The sequence below is a fragment of the Salvelinus alpinus genome, chromosome 26 (assembly GCF_045679555.1).
Source record: "Salvelinus alpinus chromosome 26, SLU_Salpinus.1, whole genome shotgun sequence".
NCBI lineage: Eukaryota > Metazoa > Chordata > Actinopteri > Salmoniformes > Salmonidae > Salvelinus > Salvelinus alpinus.
Genome location: NC_092111.1, coordinates 8,546,751 through 8,570,854, shown reverse-complemented (window position 1 = coordinate 8,570,854; position 24,104 = coordinate 8,546,751). Strand labels below are relative to the sequence as shown.

The window sequence follows — 24,104 nt, the reverse complement described above, 5'->3', positions numbered from 1 at the left end:
CACCACTGCTACAGTAAATACCTTGCATGTTTCAAACAGAAGCTATAGACTGTTACATAGCTACTAACATGCTAGCACCATTCCTTCACATTTCTCCTCTTTATCTTCACTACTCCTTAATATACTCTCTTTTTCTTACACCCTCACAACACCTCTCTCGGTGCTGTTTTCTCCCATATTTCTACCTCAAGAGCCTTTATTCCTCCACATTTGAACGTCTGAATATTTTGCTATGCTTTGCTTGTACAGTGCATTTGGAAAGCATTCAGACCCCTTTACTTTCGCCACATTTTGTCACATTACAGCCTTATTCGAAAACTGATTTAATAATTTTTCCCTCATCAATCTACACAAAATACCTTCTTGGTCACCTCCCTGACCAAGGCCTTTCTCCGATTGCTCAGTTTGGCTGGGCGGCCAGCTCTAGGAAGAGTCTTGGTGGTTCTAAACCTCTTCCATTTAAGAATGATGGAGGCCACTGTGTTCTTACGGACCTTCAGTGCTGCAGAAATGTTTTGGTAGCCTTCCCCAGATCTGTGCCTCGACACAATCCTGTCTCGGAGCTCTACGGACAATTCCTTCGACCTCATGGCATGGTTTGTGCTCTGACATACACTGTCAACTGTGGGACCTTATATAGACAGGTGTGTGCCTTTCCAAACCATGCCCAATCAATTGAATTTACCACAGGTGGACTCCAATCAAGTTGTAGAAACATCTCAAGGATGATCAATGGAAACAGCTACATTTCGAGTCTCATAGCAAAGGGTCTGAATACTTGCAAAAATGTCTAAAAACCTGTTTTCGTTTTGTCATTGTGGAGTATTGTGTGTAGATTGATGAGGAAAAATGTGTATTTAATCCATTTTAGAATAAGGCTGTAAGTTAACAAAAATGTAGAAAAAGTCGAGGGGTCTGAATACTTGGCGAATGCAATATTGTTGCTACAAACATGTTCTATTCCTCCGTATCCTTTTCTTCCACTCCTCCATCTTTCTATAACCATTATCCCCTCCTCCTCTCTCTCTGTAACCCTCCATCCCCCTCTCCATACGTACCTCTGCAGCCTCGATCTGCTGTTTGATGAGTGAAGGGTCCACCCCGGGGTCCTCCAGCTCCTTGACGATGTCCTGCGAGTCACGGAGCGTGCTCAGTAGCGCCGCCATGTCGGCCCAGAACTTCCCAGCCAGGTCCAAGACGTCCGTCAGCTTCCCCTCCCGCTCCTCAGCCCTCTGCCGGATCTCATCCCACAGGGAGCGCAGGCGCAGCAGACGGGAACGCACGGCTGGGAGGGGGAAAGAGGGCAGTGGGAGAGATGGGAATGAATCGGACAGCGTTGTCACGATATGCGATTAGCTATGTGGAGATGGACGGAGGAACTATACGAAGACGAGTTCTTATTCATTATTGTAGCCCTGAACCGAACCATCCCATTACGACAAATAGCTTATCATGTCTGATGTTATTGCTGCTTTTCTCCCTTCTAGCATGGCCATCTAGAGACTAGCTCTCAACAAGTGGTCTTTTAGAGCCAGTCAGTGGGCTACACTCCCACTACCACTGCACAGAGCACTCATTCATAGAAGTGATGTACTGAGAAATGGATGCGGGCGGGGCGTGTCAAAGCTGGAGGCCTTTGAGGCGGGGGGGATGGCGCAGTCGCCATTTGTGCTGGGAGTCATCAAAAAGGTCACGCGTTTGTGAATCTGCACCTTTGTGTTTCTGGGCGTCTGTGTTTACATTTTTATTTTATTTTTTATGATGAGACCAATCAGGTTTGTCAGTGGGATTATTGTAGTATTGGTGTCAATGTGTGCATGCATTGTTCACCCTCCTTATATTGAGAGTCATTGAGCTGACGTTCTTATCCAGAGTGACTTACAGGAGCAATTAGGGTTAAGTGCCTTGTTCAAGGGCAAAACGACAGATTTTCACCTAATCGGCTTTGGGTTTTGAACCAGCAACCTTTCGGTTACAGGCCCAATGCTCTTCAAGTGCAAGGTACCTGCCGCTCTTATGAGTAACAGTCTCTTGTGTATGAGTCATTGCGTATGAGTGTGTGTGACGTATGTGATGTTGGTGTGTACACAGTGCATGTAAGGTCTCTCTCTGTGCGTTTCAGGTACCCACCCTGAGCGGCAGGGTCGTCGTGGGCTGCTCTACTGATGAGCTCCTCGCCGCGGGCACACAGGGCCGAGAAGGAGGGCAGCAGTTTGTCCAGCTCCAGCCCTGTTGCCTTGTGGTCGGCCAGCTGCTCCCGGATCTTATCTGCCTCCGCTGCCACGGGAGGAGGGGATCGGAGGCGCTGCACGGCCCCTTCCAGGGTCTCCAGCAGGGGGTCCATCTTGTCGTGGAACTGGGAGGAGAAGAGAGAGGGTTACGGTTTAAGAAGAGGGGGTGGGTAGAGCGGCTAATCAATGATTTACGCTTGATCCGGCAACGCTGTCCGGAGGCTCTGTACGGAGGGTGTGATGCCATCGCGGAGCCTCCGGAGGCACGCGGAGGCCAAATCGAGCTCCGTACGGCGATGCTGTGCGCCTCCCAGTTTTTGTAACACAGAGGGCTCCGTTTAGCTCCGCATTGACATGACTGGTTGCCGGTAGGTGGGGGCGAGAGGTCCTCAATAAACACAAAGTCACTTCCTTGACAACTTCCTTCACAGCAGCTCTGCTCTTCTCTGCGAAGCTCAAGAAGTTTGAATGCCCTGACTTCTGCAGAGGTTGTATGGCAGTAAATAGTGTACGGCCACTGCAGACGTCGGATTGACCATGCAGAGACTAAGGATTTTTTCTTATTATTATACATACATTTATATGCATACGGAGGGGAGCGGTGACATTTTGAAAATGCAGAGATCTTACCAAAAAATACCATGTAATTTTGGATACTTGAGATGTGGGAGTACTATAGATGTATTTACTATACATTAATAAAGTTGACTTAGTTAGGAATACTGTGCCCAACTTTCAGTCAGCACACATTATTGCCACAGCCTCACTAAGTGGTTGATAAAGCTTATATGGACGTTTATGGTAAATAACTGCATTTGAGCAATGTCAAAATGGGTAACATGGACCGGAACAGAGAAGAGGGCATACCTAGAGTTGCCAATTGCCAAACATATCAAAACACACTAATTGGGAAAGAGGAGAGGCATTGGACAAAGTATACTTGGGAGTTATAGCGGGTTGTCTAAGCCTAGACACAAGGTTCACGCAGGAAGGAATTCTAATAACTAACAAACACATTTCTGCAAGTTGTGCCATTTGGTGTGTCAATACATCGGCGTCAGTACTATGGTTACTAAGTCACGTTGTGGTCGGTCAGTCGGTGGTCTTACCTCTACCAGCTGGGTGATCGCCGTGAGAAGTGACGACGGACGGAGGAAATGGTGGGTCAACACATACAGCACATCCACAATGAGTGAGAGGCGGGATGGAGGGATGGAGCAAACCAGGGAGGGAGGGATGGAAGGAAGAAAGGGGGAGTGCAAGGAGAGGGGGAAATGTAAGGCACAAGGGAGGAAGAGAGAGGTATGGAGGTTGGTCGTTTAGGAGGGATGAAAAGAGAGGGATGCATAGAGAAGAGGAGTGGATGATTTGGTCCATTAGGGAAGGGATGGGAGGTGGAGAAACAATACATTGTGTTAGATCAATGACATGCAGACACTCTGGGCCAAGCGATATCAACAGCAGCAACAATCAGCTTCGCCCTCAGCGATAATCAATGGTGGCTCATGATTTATGAAATTAGGTGTTATGTAAGCGCATTTGACAAGAGAACCATTGAAATAAAATGTGAATGTTACTTATGGAAATAGAAAAAGCGAGTTGTATGTAACAATTTATTTTTTACTACAAGTGTAGCAAGAAGCTGTGTAGTTTAGCAAATAACTACTACTACTACTACTACTACTACTACTACTACTACTACTACTGCTACAAGAATAAGTTATCTTCCATTCCTTTTATGGAAATCAGCAAAAAGTGCCAAAACACAGTTCCAAGTAAGGAGTCCAGTACACCATCCTAGTTTGAGCATTGGTCCCAGAAATACCACTACACTACACCCAATGCCTAATACCACACCACCCTCTAGTGGAAGAGGAGTGGAAGTGCACAATGACCGCATCATGCCATTAGCAGCTAGCTTGTAAGTATGTCATCCAGATTAGGAAATCTGAAGACTTCCAAATATGGATACAACACGGTTTACGGCATCCATATAAAGAAGTCATTTGATTTCCTCATATGGATGCCGTAGTTCGGTTGTATTGGGGCAGCAAATCGGCAGACACAAGCTTCGACACCTGACACCCTTTCGAGGCACAAACCGATTTCAAATTCACTTCACGGAACCATACCTGCGCAGACTGAGACACAGCCTCATCCAGGGTGGTGGCGCGACCCTTGACGACCTCCTTGATGGCCACGTAGCGTTTCTCGGCGTCGCTGTAGCGCTGCCTCACCGTGGCCCCCTCCTGGTGGCTCAGAGCGGCCAGCTGGGGGCCGATCTTCAGCAGCTTGTCGATGTGGGGCTTGTGCTCCGCTATGGACTCCCTCAGGAGCTAGAGGAGGGAGGGATGGAGGGAGAAAGAAAGGAGAGGCAGAAAGAATGGAGAATAAGGAAGGAGGGAGTTGGATAGTGTGATAGAAAGAATGGTAGAGTTCGAGTACCACACAGACAGAGAAAGAGAAATGAAAAAGGTAAATGATAAAAAGTAGAAATGCGAGGAACTCATTCGGCATGATACATCTTTTCACGAGGACATTAGTTCAAATACAGTACTTAGAGCCTACTCCCATCCCACTACTCCCTCTCCTCCCCCCGTCTGCCTCCTCCCATCACTCTCTCCTCACCCTCATCTGTTCCTGTTGTAGACGCAGGGCCTCAGTGTCGATGGCAGGTGGGGGCAGCTGGGCGATAAGCGTCTCCGTCTCCCCCAGCCAGGGCTCCAGGTCCTCCTGGGTCTCCCAGAAACGGGCCACCAGGACTTGGGCCTGCTCCAGGGCTGAGAAACGCTCCTGGTGCTGCTGGCTCACCGCCTCATAGCGGGCAGACAGTGAGTCAGTCTTCTCCTGAGGAGAGAGAGGGGAGGACAAGGCGTTAGAATGGTTTACATTTGGGTAACTAGGCAAAAATGACTGGAATATTGTTGTTCCGTTTTACTTCAAGCACAAAATACAAGAGTATTTGGCTATTTATATATCGAGCCCAAAACACAATATTTCCCTCCTTGTTTATAATAACTAAATTAGAATAAAACGTCTATCATGTCGTTTGATTTTCCTGTGAACTAACTTTTCTTGAATTGGTCATTGTTTATATGTTACAAAAGTCCTCTTGGGCTGTTTGGAAGCCTTTCACCCTTTTCTCTAACTCCCTGCATTTCTCTGTCCTCTTTCACTCTCCCCTCCCCCTTCATCCGTCTCTCCTCACCACCAGAGCATCTCTCTGCTGGTCGCTGCAGGTCTCCAGGATGTCGTCCCTGGTGTGGAGTAGCTGGTCCACGGTGTCTTTGTGTCGGATGATGTCAATATTGAAGGCCCTCTGGACCTGTAGCTGGGCCACGGTGACGTCAGGCTCCAGACTCAGAGGACCCAGGGAGGATAGCTTCCTCTCCGTCTCCCCAGCCCAGGTCAGCTCCGCGTCCACCGCCTCCTCATACTGAGGCACAGAGAGATACACACAGTTAGCACCGGCACACTCAGCCTCCACATACTGACTGAGAGAATGACGCGGTATTTAGCATTCACAGTAGCGTCAGCTGGTTAGCATTACACACAGCCTCCTCACGCCAAGAGAAGACCAGAGGGAAATGCCACAACATTCGCATCATTCTCTTGTTGGCAACGAGCGCAGAAACCTCATGAATGACTTCTACACACCATTGACCGAGAGAACAAAGACATGGAAATAAAAACGACTCAAATCATGAACTTCTACAATTAGCCCCACCTTTAACTATCAACACCACCATGCACTGTAAATATGAACCCTGAATGCACTCAGCAGCCAGTGCCCAGTGAAGTACTAACGGTGTACCACTTTTCATTTGATTTTGTCACGTTGCAGTACCTGTTGTGACCTCTGGATGGCAGCCTGTACCAGCTTTACCCGCTGGGTGATGGTCTCGTCCGCCGTTCGGTAGCGCTGGTTGGCATCCGCCACCAGGCGGTCCAGACCCTCGCGGGCACGCCAGGGCACCAGGTCTAAGAGGGCATTGCCCACCTCGTTGACCGTGTCCAAAACCAGACGTTTCTCCGCTGACACACACTTCAGCTCCTGGGAGACACACACAGATTTGAGCATCTTCAACTCAAGATATAAGTCCTACTTAAGCTACAGTTGGGCTAAGGAACAAGGAATTATTTAAGAAACAATGGGTCATTCACTGAAATGACCACTGAACATCTGGAAATATCGCAGACTGTAAATCTATTTAAATCTATATGTTATATATTCATAAAATATATGTGTAATAAACTGTTAAGAAAACCTTCTGTCTGTCCTGATAGGTCGGCGTGGCGTCGGGCTCCATGATGTTGAGCTCCGCCTCCACCTTGTCCAGCCATTGGTTGAGGTCGTCGTGGGCGCTGGCGAATCGCGTGCTAAGCTGCAGGGCCTGCTCCAGTGTGCGGAGGGCTTTGCTGCTCCCGCCCGTCATCTCAGCATAGCGAGACTTGATACCGTCCAGCTTCTCCTGGATCAGCAGAACCTCCTCACCTACAGGGGTAAAACAGACCAAGAGTCAGTGGAATACAGGCTCCCTGGTTATGCCTTTATAACGACAGGTCCAAGAACAGTTCCGGCTGTTTGGCTGGTGATGGAGATGGTTAGAAGCGGACTACTGGAGAGCTGGTCCAGAATCAGGGAAGGGAGAATCCGTAGTATCCAGAGTTCGAGGTTGTACTGTACCTGTGGTTTGCTTGAGCAGGGCCTGTCCGTTCTTGATGGCCTGGTCAACCTGCTTCTTCCTGCTCACTATCTCTTCATTCAGAGACTGATGGGGGAAGGGGAGAGAAAATAGAATGAACATCCTATAGAGAGTCATTCATAGTCCTACTCAATGTCTAGACACTACTAGCCAATACAATACTCCCTGCGGTAGTGGCCTACCACTGTGTGTTAATGAATAGCGACTCCCTCTCCAAACCACAGTATCGTACCAGTGTGTGCTTGTGCTGCTGGGTGAGGACCCCCGGCTGGTAGCTCTGCACCGACACCTGTCCCAGCCGCTGGCCCACCTCAGCCAGCCAGTTGAGCACCTCCACCTCATCCTCCCCAAACAGCTGGGCATTGGCCAGGGCCTGCTCCAGCATGACGGCCCTGCGTTGGCACCAATCACTGAGCTCCGAGTGGACTAGCCGCACTGCCCCCACGCGCTCCCCCAGCCAATCGCGGTCGGCCGCGCAGCTGAGGGGCGCCAGGGATTGCCCGAGGGCCTGGAGGCGGTCGACCTCGGCTCCTCTAGAGGAGACGGCCTCTTGGACGGCCTGGGGTGGTGTGTGTGGAGAGGAGAGGGTGATGAGGGGAGGGGGGGGGGGGGGGGGGGGTGAAGGAGAGAGCAGGGAGAACAGAAGAAAAACAACAAATAAAAGAAAATGAGAGCATGCAGATGAGAAATCATAAGGAATTGGCCATAAATCATAAGGAATGGCAATGAATCATAACGAATCGGCCATGAATCATAACGAATCGGCCATGAATGCTAAATATGCATGATAACTTACAAGAACGAAAAAATCATGAACAAAAAAAAGGTTCAAAGAAATATAATATTGAAATCATATCAAAAACGATGAGGGGAAAATGGTTGAGCTTGGGGTTCCCTTTCTCTCGCTCATTGGACAGTAACCAGTTGGTCAGTCCGGTAACCATCCTCTTCTCTCCCTAGTTTCATTCCAGGGACTTAAACACAACCCATGTATGGCGAGGGCCACGTTACCTTGCAACGCCATCATCCACGTTGCCGTCATCCACGTTACCTTGTGTTTCGTAATCTGCTGGGTGATCTTGGAAGTCTGGGTTCCCATGGGCTCGGCGGTGCTCAGGCGTCTCTCGGTGGCGCTCAGCCACTCTCCTAGAGGCTCCACCGCCTCGTGGAACTGGAGTGCCAGCGTCTGCAGCTCCTCCAACTGGCACTGCCTGCGGCGGGGAGAGAAGGAGGGAGAGTGTGCTTGGGTCGCCTTCGTATATCAATGTCTCGTCGGGGATCCAAATAAGCAGTCCGATGTGATAGTCAGGAATGTGTGGGTTGTGTACGGAAGTAGCGGTGACGCATAGGTAGGCTAGCGTGTGTTTGTGTCCACGCGTGTGTACACCCTACGCATGTGTAAGAGTCTTCAAATGTGGTGTTGAGTGTGTATGTATCCTCTGACTGTGGTGCATGTACATGATGAAGGAGGACAGGTTCTATCACTTCCTATGTGTGGCGCTTCCATGCAATAAGCTACGTTACCTTGCCCTGGCCTTCTCCAGCAGCTCGCCCCACCTCTCCCCCAGACTCTCCAGCTGCTTCTGGATCTTGTCTCTGTCCTGTGTCTCGGCCGTGGCTGCGATCCTCTCCCCCTCTCCCTGGATCATCTGAAAAGTGGCTCTGCGGTCGTCCAGCAGTCTTTGTAACAGCTGGAAAATGAGATCGATCGAAGGTCCGTTCAACACCACAAATGATACCAACTCTCATAATGTTTGTCCTGCATGTATGCTAGGGTCAGGGGGTATATTCAAGGCCAGAAGAGTCGCTGCTTCTAGGATTTCTGCGTTAAGCAGTTGGTAAGATAAGCTAGAACATACTACACATTCAATACCGCAATGTTTCGCAGTGTTCCTCAACAATACAGTATCTCAAATACCAAGCCACTCCTGTTTTGAGGACGTTCACTATGAGCAGTAGCTCAATTTGGCAGTACTTCCCTTTCTGAACCCATTCATAACTGTTCAGCGACGTTGAACGGGCCCCCGGTAAACGCCACTCATCTCCAGTTTCCTCTCCACTGACCCTCACACCGAGGCTCTACTTTCAGTGGCGGATGTAAACACGTATGACTGAGTGGAGTGGCTGAATCCGCCGTGCTCCTCGACACACAAACACGGGAAGTGTGTCAGAAACAGGGAGAGCAGGCATTGTGTTTTTTTCTGCCTCTCGGTTCCTCTGAAAAACCATTGTAATCCGTCATCTCTGTGAATTGGTGTGTTGTATGCCAACCAGACTGGCAGACTGTCAAATTGGGCTTTTCCTCTGCCAAAAGACCCAGATAATTAGGTGTGTGAGTGTTTCCCCCTTTCATGTGTTAAATGTTTCTATGTGAAAATAAGGACAACTGAATAACACTAATAGCCAATTCTATTATTATCGATGAATAAATAAAAGTGCTAATATATGAATAAAAGTAGTTATTAAGCTTATTTTACCCAAATAAGGGAACCAAGTCTCTAAATGGCCAGTAAATTCTCCGTCATAATGACTGTGTATATGATAGAGGGAAAATACTTTATATTAAAATAAAATATATGTTCCTCACTCCATCGCTCTCTCCACCTCGATACTCATCCCTCAACTCCATCCATCATCCCTTTCCCCACTCATCCCTTTCCCCCCCCTTCACCTTCTGTTCCTGGATCTGGGCCTTGACCACTCTGTATTCGGCCGACGGAGGCTTCTGATTGGCTACCAGCTCCTCTGTGTCACTCAGCCAGCTCAGAAGGGGCTCCAGGGCATCCTGGAACTTCCCACAATGCAACAGGGCTTCCTGCAACTGGGCAATGCGCTCTGCAACCTGGTCAAGGAACAATTCAGTGAGTACATGGACAGGTATACATGCAAAGGCAGAAACCTGATTCCATAGAAACTCATCCTTACAGTTGCACACGCCAAACTAACGCAACATAAATATGCATAGGTCAGTCAGACAAGCGCATGCACACACACAAACCAGAGCACAAACATCAGCACAGACATCCCATTCCAGACAGACAGATAGGCAGACATACCCTCTTGTTGAGGGAGTTCCATCTGAGGTTGGTGGTCTCTAGGTCGTGCTCCAGAGCCTGGGTGTCTGTGTGTTTGGCTGCACTCTGGATCAGGCCCTGGCCCACCGCGTTCACGCGCTGCAGCTTGGGTTGAATGCTGTCCACCTGCTCCCTCTCCACCGCCTGAGCCAGAGAGAAAAGAGGGAGAGAAGGGGGAGAGGGAGGGAGGGGGAGAGCGAGGGAGGGGGTGGAGCGAGATACAGAGATAAAGGGAGGAGGTAGAGAAGAGAGATATGGAGAGAAACAGAGAAACAAAGAGAAAGGGAGCGGGAGAAAGAGGGTGAGCGAAGAAAAATAGGGAGGGAGGAGAAAGGGATTATAAGGATTAGAGAGCTAGAAAGTAAAGGTGGCTGGAAAAGAGGGAGTTGAACACACCCATCACCTGTCTGGCCACATTACTCATCTGGAGCTGGAGACACGGTATGATGACAATGGGTGTCCAACTCTAAAGAAAACCAGCCCAAAGTCCACTGAGTCAAAGCCTGAAATCAAATACAGGGCTTAAATTCAAAATGGCTGCTTTCCCATAGAGATTACAGGAACTCAAAATTAGCCATGGTGGTTGCCAAATGGTGGAGATGCCAAACCCCGGTGGCCACACACATAGCCTACAGCCCAGAACTGGAAAACACACACACAAACCAGAAATGGCAAAGCCCAGGGGCCGGGACAAAGAGAGTTGCTCTGAGAACAGTGGGAAGAATGACTGGAAGACAGAAGGACTAGTAGAGCTGTTGACATCGATCCGCCCGACGCAGGCCCCGACGCTCACGAGGACTGTGCGCTCTCGTTCTCCGTTGGCGACGTAAGTCATTTAGTCGTTTTAACCCTTGCAGAGCTGCCGGACATCTCAAGCAGTGTCATCAGAGCAGCTGGCTGGAGTGTTTACGGACATATTCAATCTCTCCATATCCCAGTCGGTTGTCCCCACTTGCGTCAAGATGTCCACCATTGTTCCTGTACCCAAGAAAGCGAAGGCAAACTGAACTAAATGACTACTGCCTCGTAGCCCTCGCTTCTGTCATCATGAAGTGCTTTGAGAGGCTAGTTAAGGACCATTTCACCTCCACTTTACCCGACACCCTAGACCCACTACAATTCCCATATCGTCCCAACAGATCCACGGGTGACGCAATCGCCCTTTCACTGCTCACTGCCCTATCCCACCTGGACAAGAGGAATACCTATGTAAGAATGCTGTTTATCGACTACAGCTCAGCGTTTAACACCATAGTGCCCTTCAATCTCATCACTAAGCTCAGGGGCCTGGGGCTGGACCCCTCCCTGTGCAACTGGGTCCTGGACTTCCTGACGGAACTCTGCCACGCTGATCAACACGGGGCCCCCACAGGGGTGCGTGCTCATCCCCCTCCTATACTCCCTGTTCACCCATGACACATCTCAAACTCAAATCATCAAGTTTGCTGACAACACAACATTGGTAGGCCTGATTACCAACAATGAGACAGCCTACAGGAAGGAGGTGAGACACCTGGCGGAGTGGTGCCAGGAAAATAACCTCTCCCTCTACGTCAACAAAAGGAAGGAGCTGATCGTAGACCGCAGGAGACAGCAGAGGAAGCACGGCTTCATGCACATTGACAGGGACGCAGTGGAGAGGGTCAAAAGCTTAAAGTTCCTCTGCGGTGCACATCACTGACAACGTGATACGGTTCCTTCACACAGACAAGCATGGCGAAGGCAAATCAGCACCTCTTCAACCTCAGGAGGCTGAAGAAATGCGACTTGGCCCCGAAGACCCTCACGAATTTGTACAGATGCACCATTGAGAGGATCCTGCTGGGCTGTTGCGCCATCCTCAACCACAAGGCTCTCCAGAGGGTAGTGCGGTCAGCCCAACACAGCTCCTGGAGCACCCTGCCTGCCAGGACATCTACAGCACCCGGTGTCACAGGAATGCCAAGAAGGACCTCAAATCGTGTGGGTCACGTACACATATTTAGCAGATGTTATTGCGGTTGTAGTGAAATGCTCAGCCACCCGAGCCACGGCCTGTTCACCCCGTTACCATATAGAAGGCGGATACAGTACAGGTGCATCAAAGCTAGGACCCGAGAGACTGATAAACAGCTTCTATCTCCAGGTCATCATACTGGTAGTCACCACTAGCCGGCCTCCACCCAGTACCCTGACCTGAACCTTAGCCACTGTTACTAGCCGGCTATCACCCGGTACTCTACCCTGCACCTTTGAGACTCTCTGTACATAGGGCAGCAGTCATTGAACACTGGTTACTTTAATAATGTTTTAATCAATTTTAGAACAAGGCTGTAACATAACAAAATGTGGAAAAAGTCAAGGGGTCTGAGTACATATTTATATGCTGGTCTTTTGACATTGCTCATTCTGATATTTCTTATTCTGGGTGGATTATTTGTGGATTGTTTTGTTTATTTTATTGCTAGGTATTACTGCACTGCTAGAAACACAAGCATTTCACCGCACCTGCGATAACATGTGCAAATCTGTGTATGCAACCAATAAACTATTATTTTACCCCTTTCTCTCCCAAATTTTGTGATATCCAATTGGTAGTTACAGGCTTGCCCCATTGCTGCAAATCCCGTACAGACTCGGGAGAGGTGAAGGTCGAGAGCCACGCGTCCTCCGAAACACAACCCAGCCGCACTGCTTCTTGACATAAGGCCCGCTTAACCCAGAAGCCAGCCGCACCAATGTGTCGGAGGAAACACCTTACACCTGGCGACCGTGTCAGCGTGCATGCCCCCGGCCCGCCACAGGAGTCGCTAGAGCGCGATGGGACAAGGACAACCCGGCCGGCCAAACCCTCCCCTAACCCGGACGACGCTGGGCCAATTGTGATCCGCCTCATGTGTCTCCCGGTCGCGGCCGGCTGCGAAACAGCCTGGGATCGAACCAGGATCTGTAGGGACGGAGCTAGCACTGCGATGCTGTGCTGTGCCTTAGACCGTTGCACCACTCGGGAGGCCACTTTCATTTGATTTGAATTCAATTAAAATGAGAGAGTAGAATACTAAGACAAAGGATTTCTCGTAAGTGCCTCAAACTATTGTTTGCTGGCAAAGTAGTACAAAACAGTTGGGTTGTGTTTGTGAGAATGAACAATGGGGAGGGTGATTTCTATGGTAAATGAATAAGAGTGTGTAAGTCATTGTTTTTCTACACCGTATAATTACCTGGAAGCGGTTGTGTGGAGGTCTGTCTCTAATTAAAGTGTTTTATTGGATTCTGCTCATATGGAGTAAATATTGTGTGAAAGTGCTGCTTTTCCACACCAGGAGATGACGTGTAGGAGTTTGAAAGAGAACAGGGATGCTAAAATAGAACAATATGTGTCTTGGATTGTGTGTGTGCGTGTCACAGCTGTGTTGTGGTGATGTGCCTCCTCCCTGCTTCCAACAGGAAGCCTGACTGCCTCGACAACAATGAGCCTCAGCCATGACCCACTCCACCCTATCCATATCCTGGACTGTCTAACGTGTCTTTCTAACGTGTCTGTCTGTCTGTCTAACGTGTCTGTCTGTCTGTCTAACGTGTCTGTCTGTCTGTCTAACGTGTCTGTCTGTCTGTCTAACGTGTCTGTCTGTCTGTCTAACGCGTCTGTCTGTCTGTCTAACGTGTCTGTCTGTCTGTCTAACTGTCTGTCTGTCTGTCTAACGTGTCTGTCTGTCTAACGCGTCTGTCTGTGTGTGTCGCGGTGTCTGTCTGTCTGTGTGTCGCGGTGTCTGTCTGTCTGTCTGTGTGTGTCGCGGTGTCTGTCTGTCTGTGTGTGTCGCGGTGTCTGTCTGTCTGTCTGTGTGTGTCGCGGTGTCTGTCTGTCTGTGTGTGTCGCGGTGTCTGTCTGTCTGTGTGTGTCGCGGTGTCTGTCTGTCTGTGTGTGTCGCGGTGTCTGTCTGTCTGTGTGTGTCGCGGTGTCTGTCTGTCTGTGTGTGTCGCGGTGTCCGACTGTCTGTGTGTGTCGCGGTGTCCGACTGTCTGTGTGTGTCGTGGTGTCCGTCTGTTTGGTGTCCGTCTGTCTGGTGTCTGCTTGGTCTCTGTCTGATGTCTGTCTGTGTAGTGTGTGCGCCTGTGTAGTGTGCGCCTGTGTAGTGTGTGCATGTGTAATGTGTGCATGTGTAATGTGTGCATGTGTAATGTGTGTCTGTGTAATGTGTGTCTGTGTAATGTGTGTCTGTGTAATGTGTGTGAGATGTCTGTGTGTCTGTGTAATGTGTGCATGTGTAATGTGTGTCTGTGTAATGTGTGTCTGTGTAATGTGTGTCTGTGTAATGTGTGTGAGATGTCTGTGTGTCTGTGTAATGTGTGCATGTGTAATGTGTGTCTGTGTAATGTGTGTCTGTGTAATGTGTGTGAGATGTCTGTGTGTCTGTGTAATGTGTGCATGTGTAATGTGTGTCTGTGTAATGTGTGTCTGTGTAATGTGTGTGAGATGTCTGTGTGTCTGTGTAATGTGTGTCTGTGTAATGTGTGTCTGTGTAATGTGTGCATGTGTAATGTGTGCATGTGTAATGTGTGTGAGATGTCTGTGTAATTTGTGTCTGTGTAATGTGTGCGTGATGTCTGTGTGCGTGATGTCTGTGTAATTTGTGTCTGTGTAATGTGTGCGTGATGTCTGTGTGCGTGATGTCTGTGTAATGTGTGCGTGATGTCTGTGTGCGTGATGTCTGTGTGCGTGATGTCTGTGTGCGTGATGTCTGTGTGCGTGATGTCTGTGTGCGTGATGTCTGTGTGCGTGATGTCTGTGTACGTGATGTCTGTGTACGTGATGTCTGTGTGCGTGATGTCTGTGTCTCTGTGTTTGACTGAATGAATGTTTGTTTGTGCATGTCCAGACTCCTATTCTCATCCTTCCCTCCCCCCCTCTCTCCCTCCGTCCCTCTCTCTCTAGCCAGCTCAAAGCGGTTGACTCCACTAAAACCAGAGCTATGGAAAATATCTGAGATGTTTCTCATTCCTCCCCAACTCTCTGAACTATGGCAGTGGCTCAACGAGTCACACACACGGTAGCACTCCTCCACTTATCTCCACCGCTCTCTCTTCCCCCACCTTCACATTTCCCTCACTTCTGTCACTAACTCATATCCCCTCACTTTCCCCTCCACCCCACCTCCCCCTCCCTCTCCACCCCCAACATCCCTCCTTTCTCTCTCTTGGCCAAACCACAACCCGACACTGGCTCTCTCCTTCAACCCCAGTTCAGTTTAGACGGAGAAATAATTTCTTCTAAAATGAGTCTGGCTCAAGCCAGTTCCACAAGTTGACCGCTTGGCTCAAACGTAGAAAACAATACAAATCTCTTTCTACGACTTGTGTGACATCTCACGGTCTCTATCCGTCCTTCATCTCTCTCCACAAACACCAAAAACCACAAGGACTCACTAAACCCCGGCGTGTATAACTACCATTTTAAACAGTGTGTGCCTGAGTGTGTGTGTGTGTTTACTTGGGTACGTGTTTGTGTGTGTTTCCATGTGTGTGCGTGCATGGCGCTAACCAGCTATTGCAGTACAGGAGACAGGCAACAGCAGTCCTCACGGCTGCTGTCCAGAGCATCACTCAGGAACAATCACCATCTTAATCATGACAAATGGGCAACCGCCGGCTAATATAAACAATACCATCAATTCATCTACAGACTGGAACTAACGTCACTGCCAATCTCGCATGCACACACCCACACTAAAAACCTTAATAGCGTGCTTGAACTGTGGTGCGAACTGTAGTACAAACCAAATGAATGCCATACATAACTTTACTGTATTTAGCCAGCGTGTCCAAACGCTACCGAGACAGTCGCAGTGGGATTATTGACGTACATAAATAAAGAGTGGGACATATATGTGACCACTCTTCTGAGATAACTACAATATCGTTCCATCCAAATCAATGAGAACAAGCCCTCCCTTTCCTCTATGTCACAGACTGCCCCTAGCCTCCCTCTCGCTCTCTCCCTGTCCCCATTCCCTGGTTTCCTTTTCAGCAGAACTCGGAGGAGAGAGGGAGGGAGGATATATTTTCGCCTGGACCTTGAAATGAGAATATTGCAGTAGGTTACGATGGTCAGACTGGGCAGTGCTGAATCAATCAATCATCAAAGTGGGAGAGGAATATCCCTTTTTGATGATAGACTGCATTTGAAAAGGAACCAAGCTCATTGAACTCGGACATTGTGGCCAAAATCTCTCTCCGCTCTCTCTCTCCCTCTTTCTCCTCCCTTTCCATCTGTCTCCTTTCCCCTCTCTCTCCCTCCCTTTTTCTTCTTTTGCAGGTGCTTCCTGGATGTCTGCTTGTCTTTCAATGGCATCATTATCATATCAAATATGCCCGTTACCGGATCTGAGCCCACCTGCACTCTTTGTACTCTGTGTTTAAGCATCTCTTCCGTCTGTCTGTCGGTCCGTCTTTCTTCCCTATCAGTCGCTGCTGTTTTTCAGTTCATCTTCCAATGTAACCATCTGTTCTGACATTGAAGAGAGGACTGTTTCTGTGTTACGTATATATTTTATTTCTTTCCAGTAATTGTATGTCTGTCTGTCCTGTCTTCCTAGCCTTTCAGTATCCCAAGCCTCCATCCAGCTGTCCGTCTTTGTCTCCGAGTGCAAGGATACACAGCCATGCCTTGAAACGATGCCTCCCATTAAAACAAGGCCCTTCTGATTATCTGGCTCTGCCAAGTTAGCCCTCCTTATCACTTTACCAGGGCCTTTGAGTAATACCAGGTGTTCAGCCATACAGCTCTTTGTTTCCTCACAGAGTGCTCTCTCTGGCACCAAAATGGCCGCCATTTCCATTCCAAACCATGTATCACCAACCTTGCCGCTAAAACAATCTACGGTCTCTTGTTTATTTGGTTTCCTATCCAAAGTGGACTTTGGCATTGAAGAGGGAGCGACTGGCCATAGCCAAGAGTTCAGCGGCTCAGACCCTGGCACGCCCTCATCTTCTATTTATATTCCCCCCGACAACTTTTGTCCAGTGTTTGTGTTTTACTGGCAACAGCAACTCTCCCTGCATAGACCCCTACTGTGTACTTCTCACTTCCTTATCTCTGGAACAGTGCTGTCGGACTGTGGAGAGGAAAACGAAAGAGAGGGAGAGAGCGAGGGTAAGCGGAGAGCGAGAAAGGGGAGAGAAAAAGAGGGGAGAAAAAGAGAGGGTAAAAGGGTGAGGGGAGAGAGAAGGAGAGGAAGGGTAGAGAGCGAGAGAAAGAGAGCGAGAAAGAAAAGACGCGGTGAAAGAGTAGAGGGCGGGGGAGGCATCAGGGATTTTTATGGTTGGGAGATTGCGACCCTGCCAACAGACAGTGATTTTATTTTCCCCTCAGAAACCTCCTTGTACTACAGTAGACTAACTCTAATCCTCTCCAGTCAAATCCAGGCTGACAGGACAGGGCATCTGATTGCATTTAGGGGGGGGGGGGGGGGCAGAGAGACCGTGACTATGCATAAACCACACAGACAAAATGAGATGAGGATGACTGGGCCGGCCGGCCAGGACCAGGCCAACAGTGTAGCTGATAGAGCCAGTGATTGAATAATAAGACCCAAGAGCCCATCAGAAGTATATCAGGCAGGCAGGGACAAGCACGTCCTAGACAGAGACAATGTGAGGCAGAGCAGGCCCCAATTTAGGCACGATAGCCTTTCAAACACACTGGCCCAGGAAGACATACACACATACAGGGCATTCGAGAAGTATTCAGACCACCTCACTCATTTTGTTACGTTACAACCTTTATCTAAAATGGATTAAATAGTTTCCCCCCCCTCAAATCTACACACACTACCCCATAATGACAAAGCAAAAACAAGTTCAGATATTTTTGCAATTAAAAAAAAAATATATATATACAGTGGGGAGAACAAGTATTTGATACACTGCCGATTTTGCAGGTTTTCCTACTTACAAAGCATGTAGAGGTCTGTAATTATTATCATAGGTACACTTCAACTATGAGAGACGGAATCTAAAACAAAAATCCAGAAAATCACATTGTATGATTTTTAAGTAATTAATTAGCATTTTATTGCATGACATAAGTATTTGATACATCAGAAAAGCAGAACTTAATATTTGGTACAGAAACCTTTGTTTGCAATTACAGAGATCATACGATTCCTGTAGTTCTTGACTAGGTTTGCACACACTGCAGCAGGGATTTTGGCCCACTCCTCCCTACAGATCTTCTCCAGATCCTTCAGGTTTCGGGGCTGTCGCTGGGCAATACGGACTTTCAGCTCCCTCCAAAGATTTTCTATTGGGTTCAGGTCTGGAGACTGGCTAGGCCACTCCAGGACCTTGAGATGCTTCTTACGGAGCCACTCCTTAGTTGCCATGGCTGTGTGCTTCGTGTCGTTGTCATGCTGGAAGACCCAGCCACGACCCATCTTCAATGCTCTTACTGAGGGAAGGAGGTTGTTGGCCAAGATCTCGCGATACATGGCCCCATCCATCCTCCCCTCAATACGGTGCAGTCGTCCTGTCCCCTTTGCAGAAAAGCATCCCCAAAGAATGATGTTTCCACCTCCATGCTTCACGGTTGGGATGGTGTTCTTGGGGTTGTACTCATACTTCTTCTTCCTCCAAACACGGCGAGTGGAGTTAGACCAAAAAGCTCTATTTTTGTCTCATCAGACCACATGACCTTCTCCCATTCCTCCTCTGGATCATCCAGATGGTCATTGGCAAACTTCAGACAGGCCTGGACATGCACTGGCTTAAGCAGGGGGACCTTGCGTGCGCTGCAGGATTTTAATCCATGACGGCGTAGTGTGTTACTAATGGTTTTCTTTGAAACTGTGGTCCCAGCTCTCTTCAGGTCATTGACCAGGTCCTGCCGTGTAGTTCTGGGCTGATCCCTCACCTTCCTCATGATCATTGATGCCCCACGAGGTGAAATCTTGCATGGAGCCCCAGACCGAGGGTGATTGACCGTCATCTTGAACTTCTTCCATTTTCTAATAATTGCGCCAACAGTTGTTTCCTTCTCACCAAGCTGCTTGCCTATTGTCCTGTAGCCAATCCCAGCCTTGTGCAGGTCTACAATTTTATCCCTGATGTCCTTACACAGCTCTCTGGTCTTGGCCATTGTGGAGAGGTTGGAATCTGTTTGATTGTGTGTGGACAGGTCTTTTATACAGGTAACGAGTTCAAACAGGTGCAGTTAATACAGGTAATGAGTGGAGAACAGGAGGGCTTCTTAAAGAAAAACTAACAGGTCTGTGAGAGCCGGAATTCTTACTGGTTGGTAGGTGATCAAATACTTATGTCATGCAATAAAATGCAAATTAATTATTTAAAAATCATACAATATGATTTTCTGGATTTTTGTTTTAGATTCCGTCTCTCACAGTTGAAGTGTACCTATGATAAAAATTACAGACCTCTACATGCTTTGTAAGTAGGAAAACCTGCAAAATCGGCAGTGTATCAAATACTTGTTCTCCCCACTGTATATCACATATACATAAGTATTCAGACAATTTACTCAGTAGTTTGTTGAAGATCCTCTCAAGCTCTGTCAGGTTGGATGGGGAGCGTCGCTGCACAGCTATTTTCAAGTCTCTCCAGAGATGTTTTAATCGGGTTCAAGTCCGGGCTCTGGCTGGGCCACTCAACGACATTCAGAGACTTGTACCAAAACCACTCCTGCGTTGTCTTGGCTGTGTGCTTAGTGTCGTTGTCCTGTTGGAAGGTGAACCGTTGCCCCAGTCTGGAGGTCCTGAGTGCTCTGGAGCAGGTTTTCAACAAGGATCTCTCTGTACTTTGCTCCGTTCATCTTTCCCTTGACCCTGACTAGTCTCCCAGTCCCTGCCGTTGAAAAACATCCCCACAGCATGATGCTGCCACCACCATGCTTCACCGTAGGGATGGTGCCAGGTTTCCTCCAGACGTGACGCTTGGCATTCAGGCCAAAGAGTTCAATCTTGGTTTCATCAGACCAAAGAATTTTGTTTCTCATGGTTTGAGAGTACTTTTAGGTGCCTTTTGGCAAACTCCAAGCGGGCTGTCATATGCCTTTTACTGAGGAGTATCTTCCATCTGGCCACTCTACCATAAAGGCCTGATTGATGGAGTGCTGCAGAGATGGTTGTCCTTCTTGAAGGTTCTGCCATCTCCACAGAGGAACTCTTCAGCTCTGTCAGAGTGACCATTGGGTTATACGTCACCTCCCTGACCAAGGCGAATGCTCAGTTTGGTCAGGCGGCCAGCACTAGGAAGAGTCTTGGGGTTTCAAAACGTCACTGTGTTCTTGGGGACCTTCAATGCTCCAGAAATGTTTTGGTACCCTTCCCCAGATCTGTGCCTCGACACAATCCTGTCTCGGAGCTCTACAGACAATTTCTTCGACCTCAAGGTTTGGTTTTTGCTCTGACATGCACTGTGGGACCGCCTTTCCTTCCAATTCTCTGCTACTAATGACTGGAACAAACTGTAAAAGTCACTGAAGCTGGAGACTCATATCTCCCTCACTAACTTTAAGCATCAGCTGTCAGATCATTGCACCTGTACATAGCCCATCTGTAAATAGCGCACCCAACTACCTCATCTCCATATTGTTTTTTTTCTCCTTTGCACCCTTTGTATCTCTACTTGCACATGCATCTTCTGCACATCTATCACTCCAGTGTTTATTTGCTCAATTGTAATTATTTTGCCACTACGGCCTATTTATTGCCTTACCTCCCTAATCTTACTTCATTTGCACACACTGTATATAGACTTTTCTATTGTGTTATTGACTGTACGCTTGTTTATTCCATGTGTAACTCTGTGTTGTTATTTGTGTTGCACTGCTTTGCTTTATCTTGGCCAGGTCGCAGTTGTAAATGAGAAATTTCACCTGGCCTACCTGGTTAAATAAAGGTGAAATAAAAATAATTATGGGGTATTGTGTGTAGATTGGTGAGAAAACATTTTTTAAATACATTTTAGAATAAGGCCGTAACGTAACAAAATGTGGAAAAGTGAAGGGGTCTGAATCCAAATGCACTGTAAACACACACAGATAAACAGCACAAAGAGACCAGAATGGAAGTAAGTGGTGGTGGGGACGTTGAAAGACGAAAGCAAGACGTAAGAGAGGGAGTAAGTAAAGTCAAACAAACACTGGCCGAATACTACCCTAATTTACTCACACGTACGGAACCACGCACACGGGAGTACACTGAGGGTATGCAGACCCAGAGGAACGCAAGTCACACATCAGAGGGAGAGACTACTGGCACAACAGAACATTCGTGAAAGGGTGCAGACTGTGTGCTTAACTTCCTAATTCAGACTTTGACTTGCTCAATGGAACCACATGGTGTTGAAATATAAATTCTAAATTCTTTTAGAAACAGTTGTTGATTACATCTAATAAAGTAATCAAAAACCAACGTCTGGAAACGTCAAAGAATTCAGAAGTCTCACTGCGTACACAAGTACCGGTCCTTCAAATACTGAACTCGTACACAAGTTATACGATACAGATGGAAGTGCTTACTTTCGAAGCCTGTCATCTATGTGAACGTACACAAACATGTGAGGTATGTAAGCACCATACTGTAAAATGTAGACATTTGAAACGGTTTAGTCTGGCTGCTATTTACAGTCAAAGCAAACAGTATATCTGTTTATATCCGCAACTCTTAAATAGTGCACTATAGATCAAAATACAAGCACATGCCGTTCTCTAACGCGCCGGTCCGTCTGAAGTGCATTCCTCAAACATGCTCCCTCATACACAATCATATACACACAGACAACCTGAAGGTACTTTCCATTAAATGGATAGACCCCCATGTGCATCATATTGAAATCATTTACAGTCCAACTACAGTAGCACAAGCTATTTGTTGCCCCAGACCCTTTTCCACAGCATTTTCCAAGCCGTGTATATATCAACCTCATGCATTTGCAATACTGAAAGGAATTGAGAGCCACTGTGATCACACTGCAACCTGTAGTCTTATACAAGGAACTATAGATATGAGGAACATGCTGAGACCAATCAGTGTGAATTTAGAGGACAGTGCTGAGAAGAGGGGTTTAGACAGCGAACTTGAGACCCTGTACCAAGTAACTACAGACACCACTATACCCTGAAATGTATCCTACCAAGCTGAGAGACTGACCCAGTGACTGAAACACTGACCAGCCGTGTCAGTTTCTGTCTGACTGGATCTTGACCATTGGTTATTCAACTAAATTAAAGATGGTTGGAAAACAGTTATACCTCAGCCTGGGTCTCTATGTCGGGGCAGGGTGAGGGTGCTCCTCCATGCTCTGTGGTCTCTGGGCCTGAGGGGGTCTCACAGTCTGACCCTTCAGCCTCTGTTGTGGCCCCTGGGGGCCTCTGGTCTTCCAACTGGCCCTCCCTGAAAAGCCCCTGTAGCAACCCGGATTCCAGCTCCTCCCACTCCCTGTTGGTACAAGGGGGGTCCAAGGCCGAGCCGTCAGAATCCCAGTCACTGTCCCCGGTCATGGATCCAAGGACGAAGTCCACTCCTGACTGGGTACCTTCAGAGTATGAGTCTCCATAGTCCAGCTCCTGGGCGTCCTCGCAAGCAGAACCTCCGTCGGACACCTGGGGAAGCCGCTCCGGGGCTGCCAAGTAAACAAAGCTGTCGGGGCAAAGGAAGGCCCCGTCGTCTGGCTCAGGGAAGGGTTTGGGGATGGGGCTGGGGGGTGTTGAGGACTCCAGCAGGGAGAGGGGGCAGTCCTGAGGGAACAGGTGTGGCACAGACACAGCCAGGTAAACAAAACTGTCTGTGGCCACAAAGGCATCAGAGTCTTTGCTGTCCAGGCCTGGCCCTCTTGGCTCGTGCTTCACGGGGGACAGTGGTAAGGGTGAAGGGAGGGCAGTGTCTATTAGCTGGGCAGGGGAGTGTGAACGGGGGAGAGAGTCAGAGAACGCTTCGGGGGTGCTTGTGGACCTCGGGTCCGCGTCTTGCCCAGACATGTCCAGAGAAGAAACCTCATCTGCGGGGACAGAGCGGTCCCGCGTCTCTGACGACGGAAGTGTCATCCGCTCAGTGTCAGAGCTCGTCTCCTTGGCAACGTCACTAATCTCTGAGGAGAACAGCTCTTCTTGAGAGGAAGTTTGTACATCAACATCCTCTGCAGCAGTAACCCCCATTTCTCCATCTGTGTGGTTCGACCCAGGGGATTGGTCCATCCTAGCCCCCTCACTGTCCCAAATCGGGTCAGGTTGCTCACATGCATTCCAGGCTGGCTCCCCCTCCTCCTGCTCTTCCCCCTCGGCATAAGGGTTCTGTGGGCTGGGGGAGGGAGGAAGTGCAGAGGCCATCTGGAGGCACAACCCTGATTCCTCGCTCACTTCCTCGACCTCTTGATCTGATGACGCCCCGCTGTCCAGGTACCACTCGGTCTCAGCAGGAGGCTCGTGTTCACAGTCGTTCTGGGTGGTGTCGGACAAAGCGGTTCTGTCTGGCTGGGACATGTGGACCCCGCTGGAGTCTGACACAGGGAGAGTTCTGCAAACAGAGTCCATCTCAGTAGTCTCGGGACCACTCTGCTCTTCATCTTCATAATCAATTGCACTTTGCTTTTCTTCATCAATATCATATTGTTCATCTTCAATGAGAACCTGATCTAGCTCATAACAGGGTTGTTCTTCCTCCAGGTCAGTGTGTTCAGTAGTCTGTGGTTGGGCCTGGTCCATGTGTTCAGGAGGTGAAAGTGTGTTTGGGTGTTTCAACCGGGCCTCAGTGCAATCAGTCTCTGTGCTTTGATCTATATCCATAGGGAGAGTTTCCACAAAATATATACAAGCATAAGTGGCTTCCTCTTGCTCCTCTTCTTCTTCCTCTACACTGGCTAGGGTGTAGGGATCTGTTTGCTCACTAGATTCAGGGTCCACAGAGCTCTCCCCTCCCTCATCCTCTAAACATTGTCTCTCCAGCTCTAGGAAAAGGTCATCTGAGCTGGCCCCTGAGCTGGGGCAGGGGGAGGTACTGGGGACCCCAGGTGCCCCAAAACCTGTTGGAGGGGTCAGAAGGGGCCAATGTCCAGAAGACCCTGATTGGAGTTCCCAGCCCTCTCCAGAGCCCCCCTCCCAACAT

The 24,104-nt window shown here is 48.6% G+C and overlaps 1 protein-coding gene across 19 annotated transcripts in view; it reads right to left on the bottom strand.

Moving 5' to 3' along the window:
- Nucleotides 1-24,104, bottom strand: part of LOC139554568 (microtubule-actin cross-linking factor 1-like) — a 253,793-nt gene that overhangs the window by 24,212 nt on the left and 205,477 nt on the right. For 17 of the 19 annotated variants that reach the window (XM_071367478.1, XM_071367481.1, XM_071367483.1 and 14 more), the window contains 13 exons: nucleotides 9,994-10,155; nucleotides 9,609-9,779; nucleotides 8,462-8,628; nucleotides 7,989-8,148; nucleotides 7,170-7,496; nucleotides 6,919-7,003; nucleotides 6,500-6,726; nucleotides 6,079-6,285; nucleotides 5,440-5,667; nucleotides 4,860-5,078; nucleotides 4,364-4,567; nucleotides 2,131-2,356; nucleotides 1,059-1,285 (listed from right to left, as the gene is read on the bottom strand). In XM_071367478.1, the coding sequence (XP_071223579.1) occupies nucleotides 1,059-1,285; nucleotides 2,131-2,356; nucleotides 4,364-4,567; nucleotides 4,860-5,078; nucleotides 5,440-5,667; nucleotides 6,079-6,285; nucleotides 6,500-6,726; nucleotides 6,919-7,003; nucleotides 7,170-7,496; nucleotides 7,989-8,148; nucleotides 8,462-8,628; nucleotides 9,609-9,779; nucleotides 9,994-10,155 (2,610 nt within the window). The remainder of the gene's footprint in view (nucleotides 1-1,058; nucleotides 1,286-2,130; nucleotides 2,357-4,363; nucleotides 4,568-4,859; nucleotides 5,079-5,439; nucleotides 5,668-6,078; nucleotides 6,286-6,499; nucleotides 6,727-6,918; nucleotides 7,004-7,169; nucleotides 7,497-7,988; nucleotides 8,149-8,461; nucleotides 8,629-9,608; nucleotides 9,780-9,993; nucleotides 10,156-24,104) is intronic. The other 2 variants (XM_071367484.1, XM_071367482.1) reach the window with 1 other exon arrangement.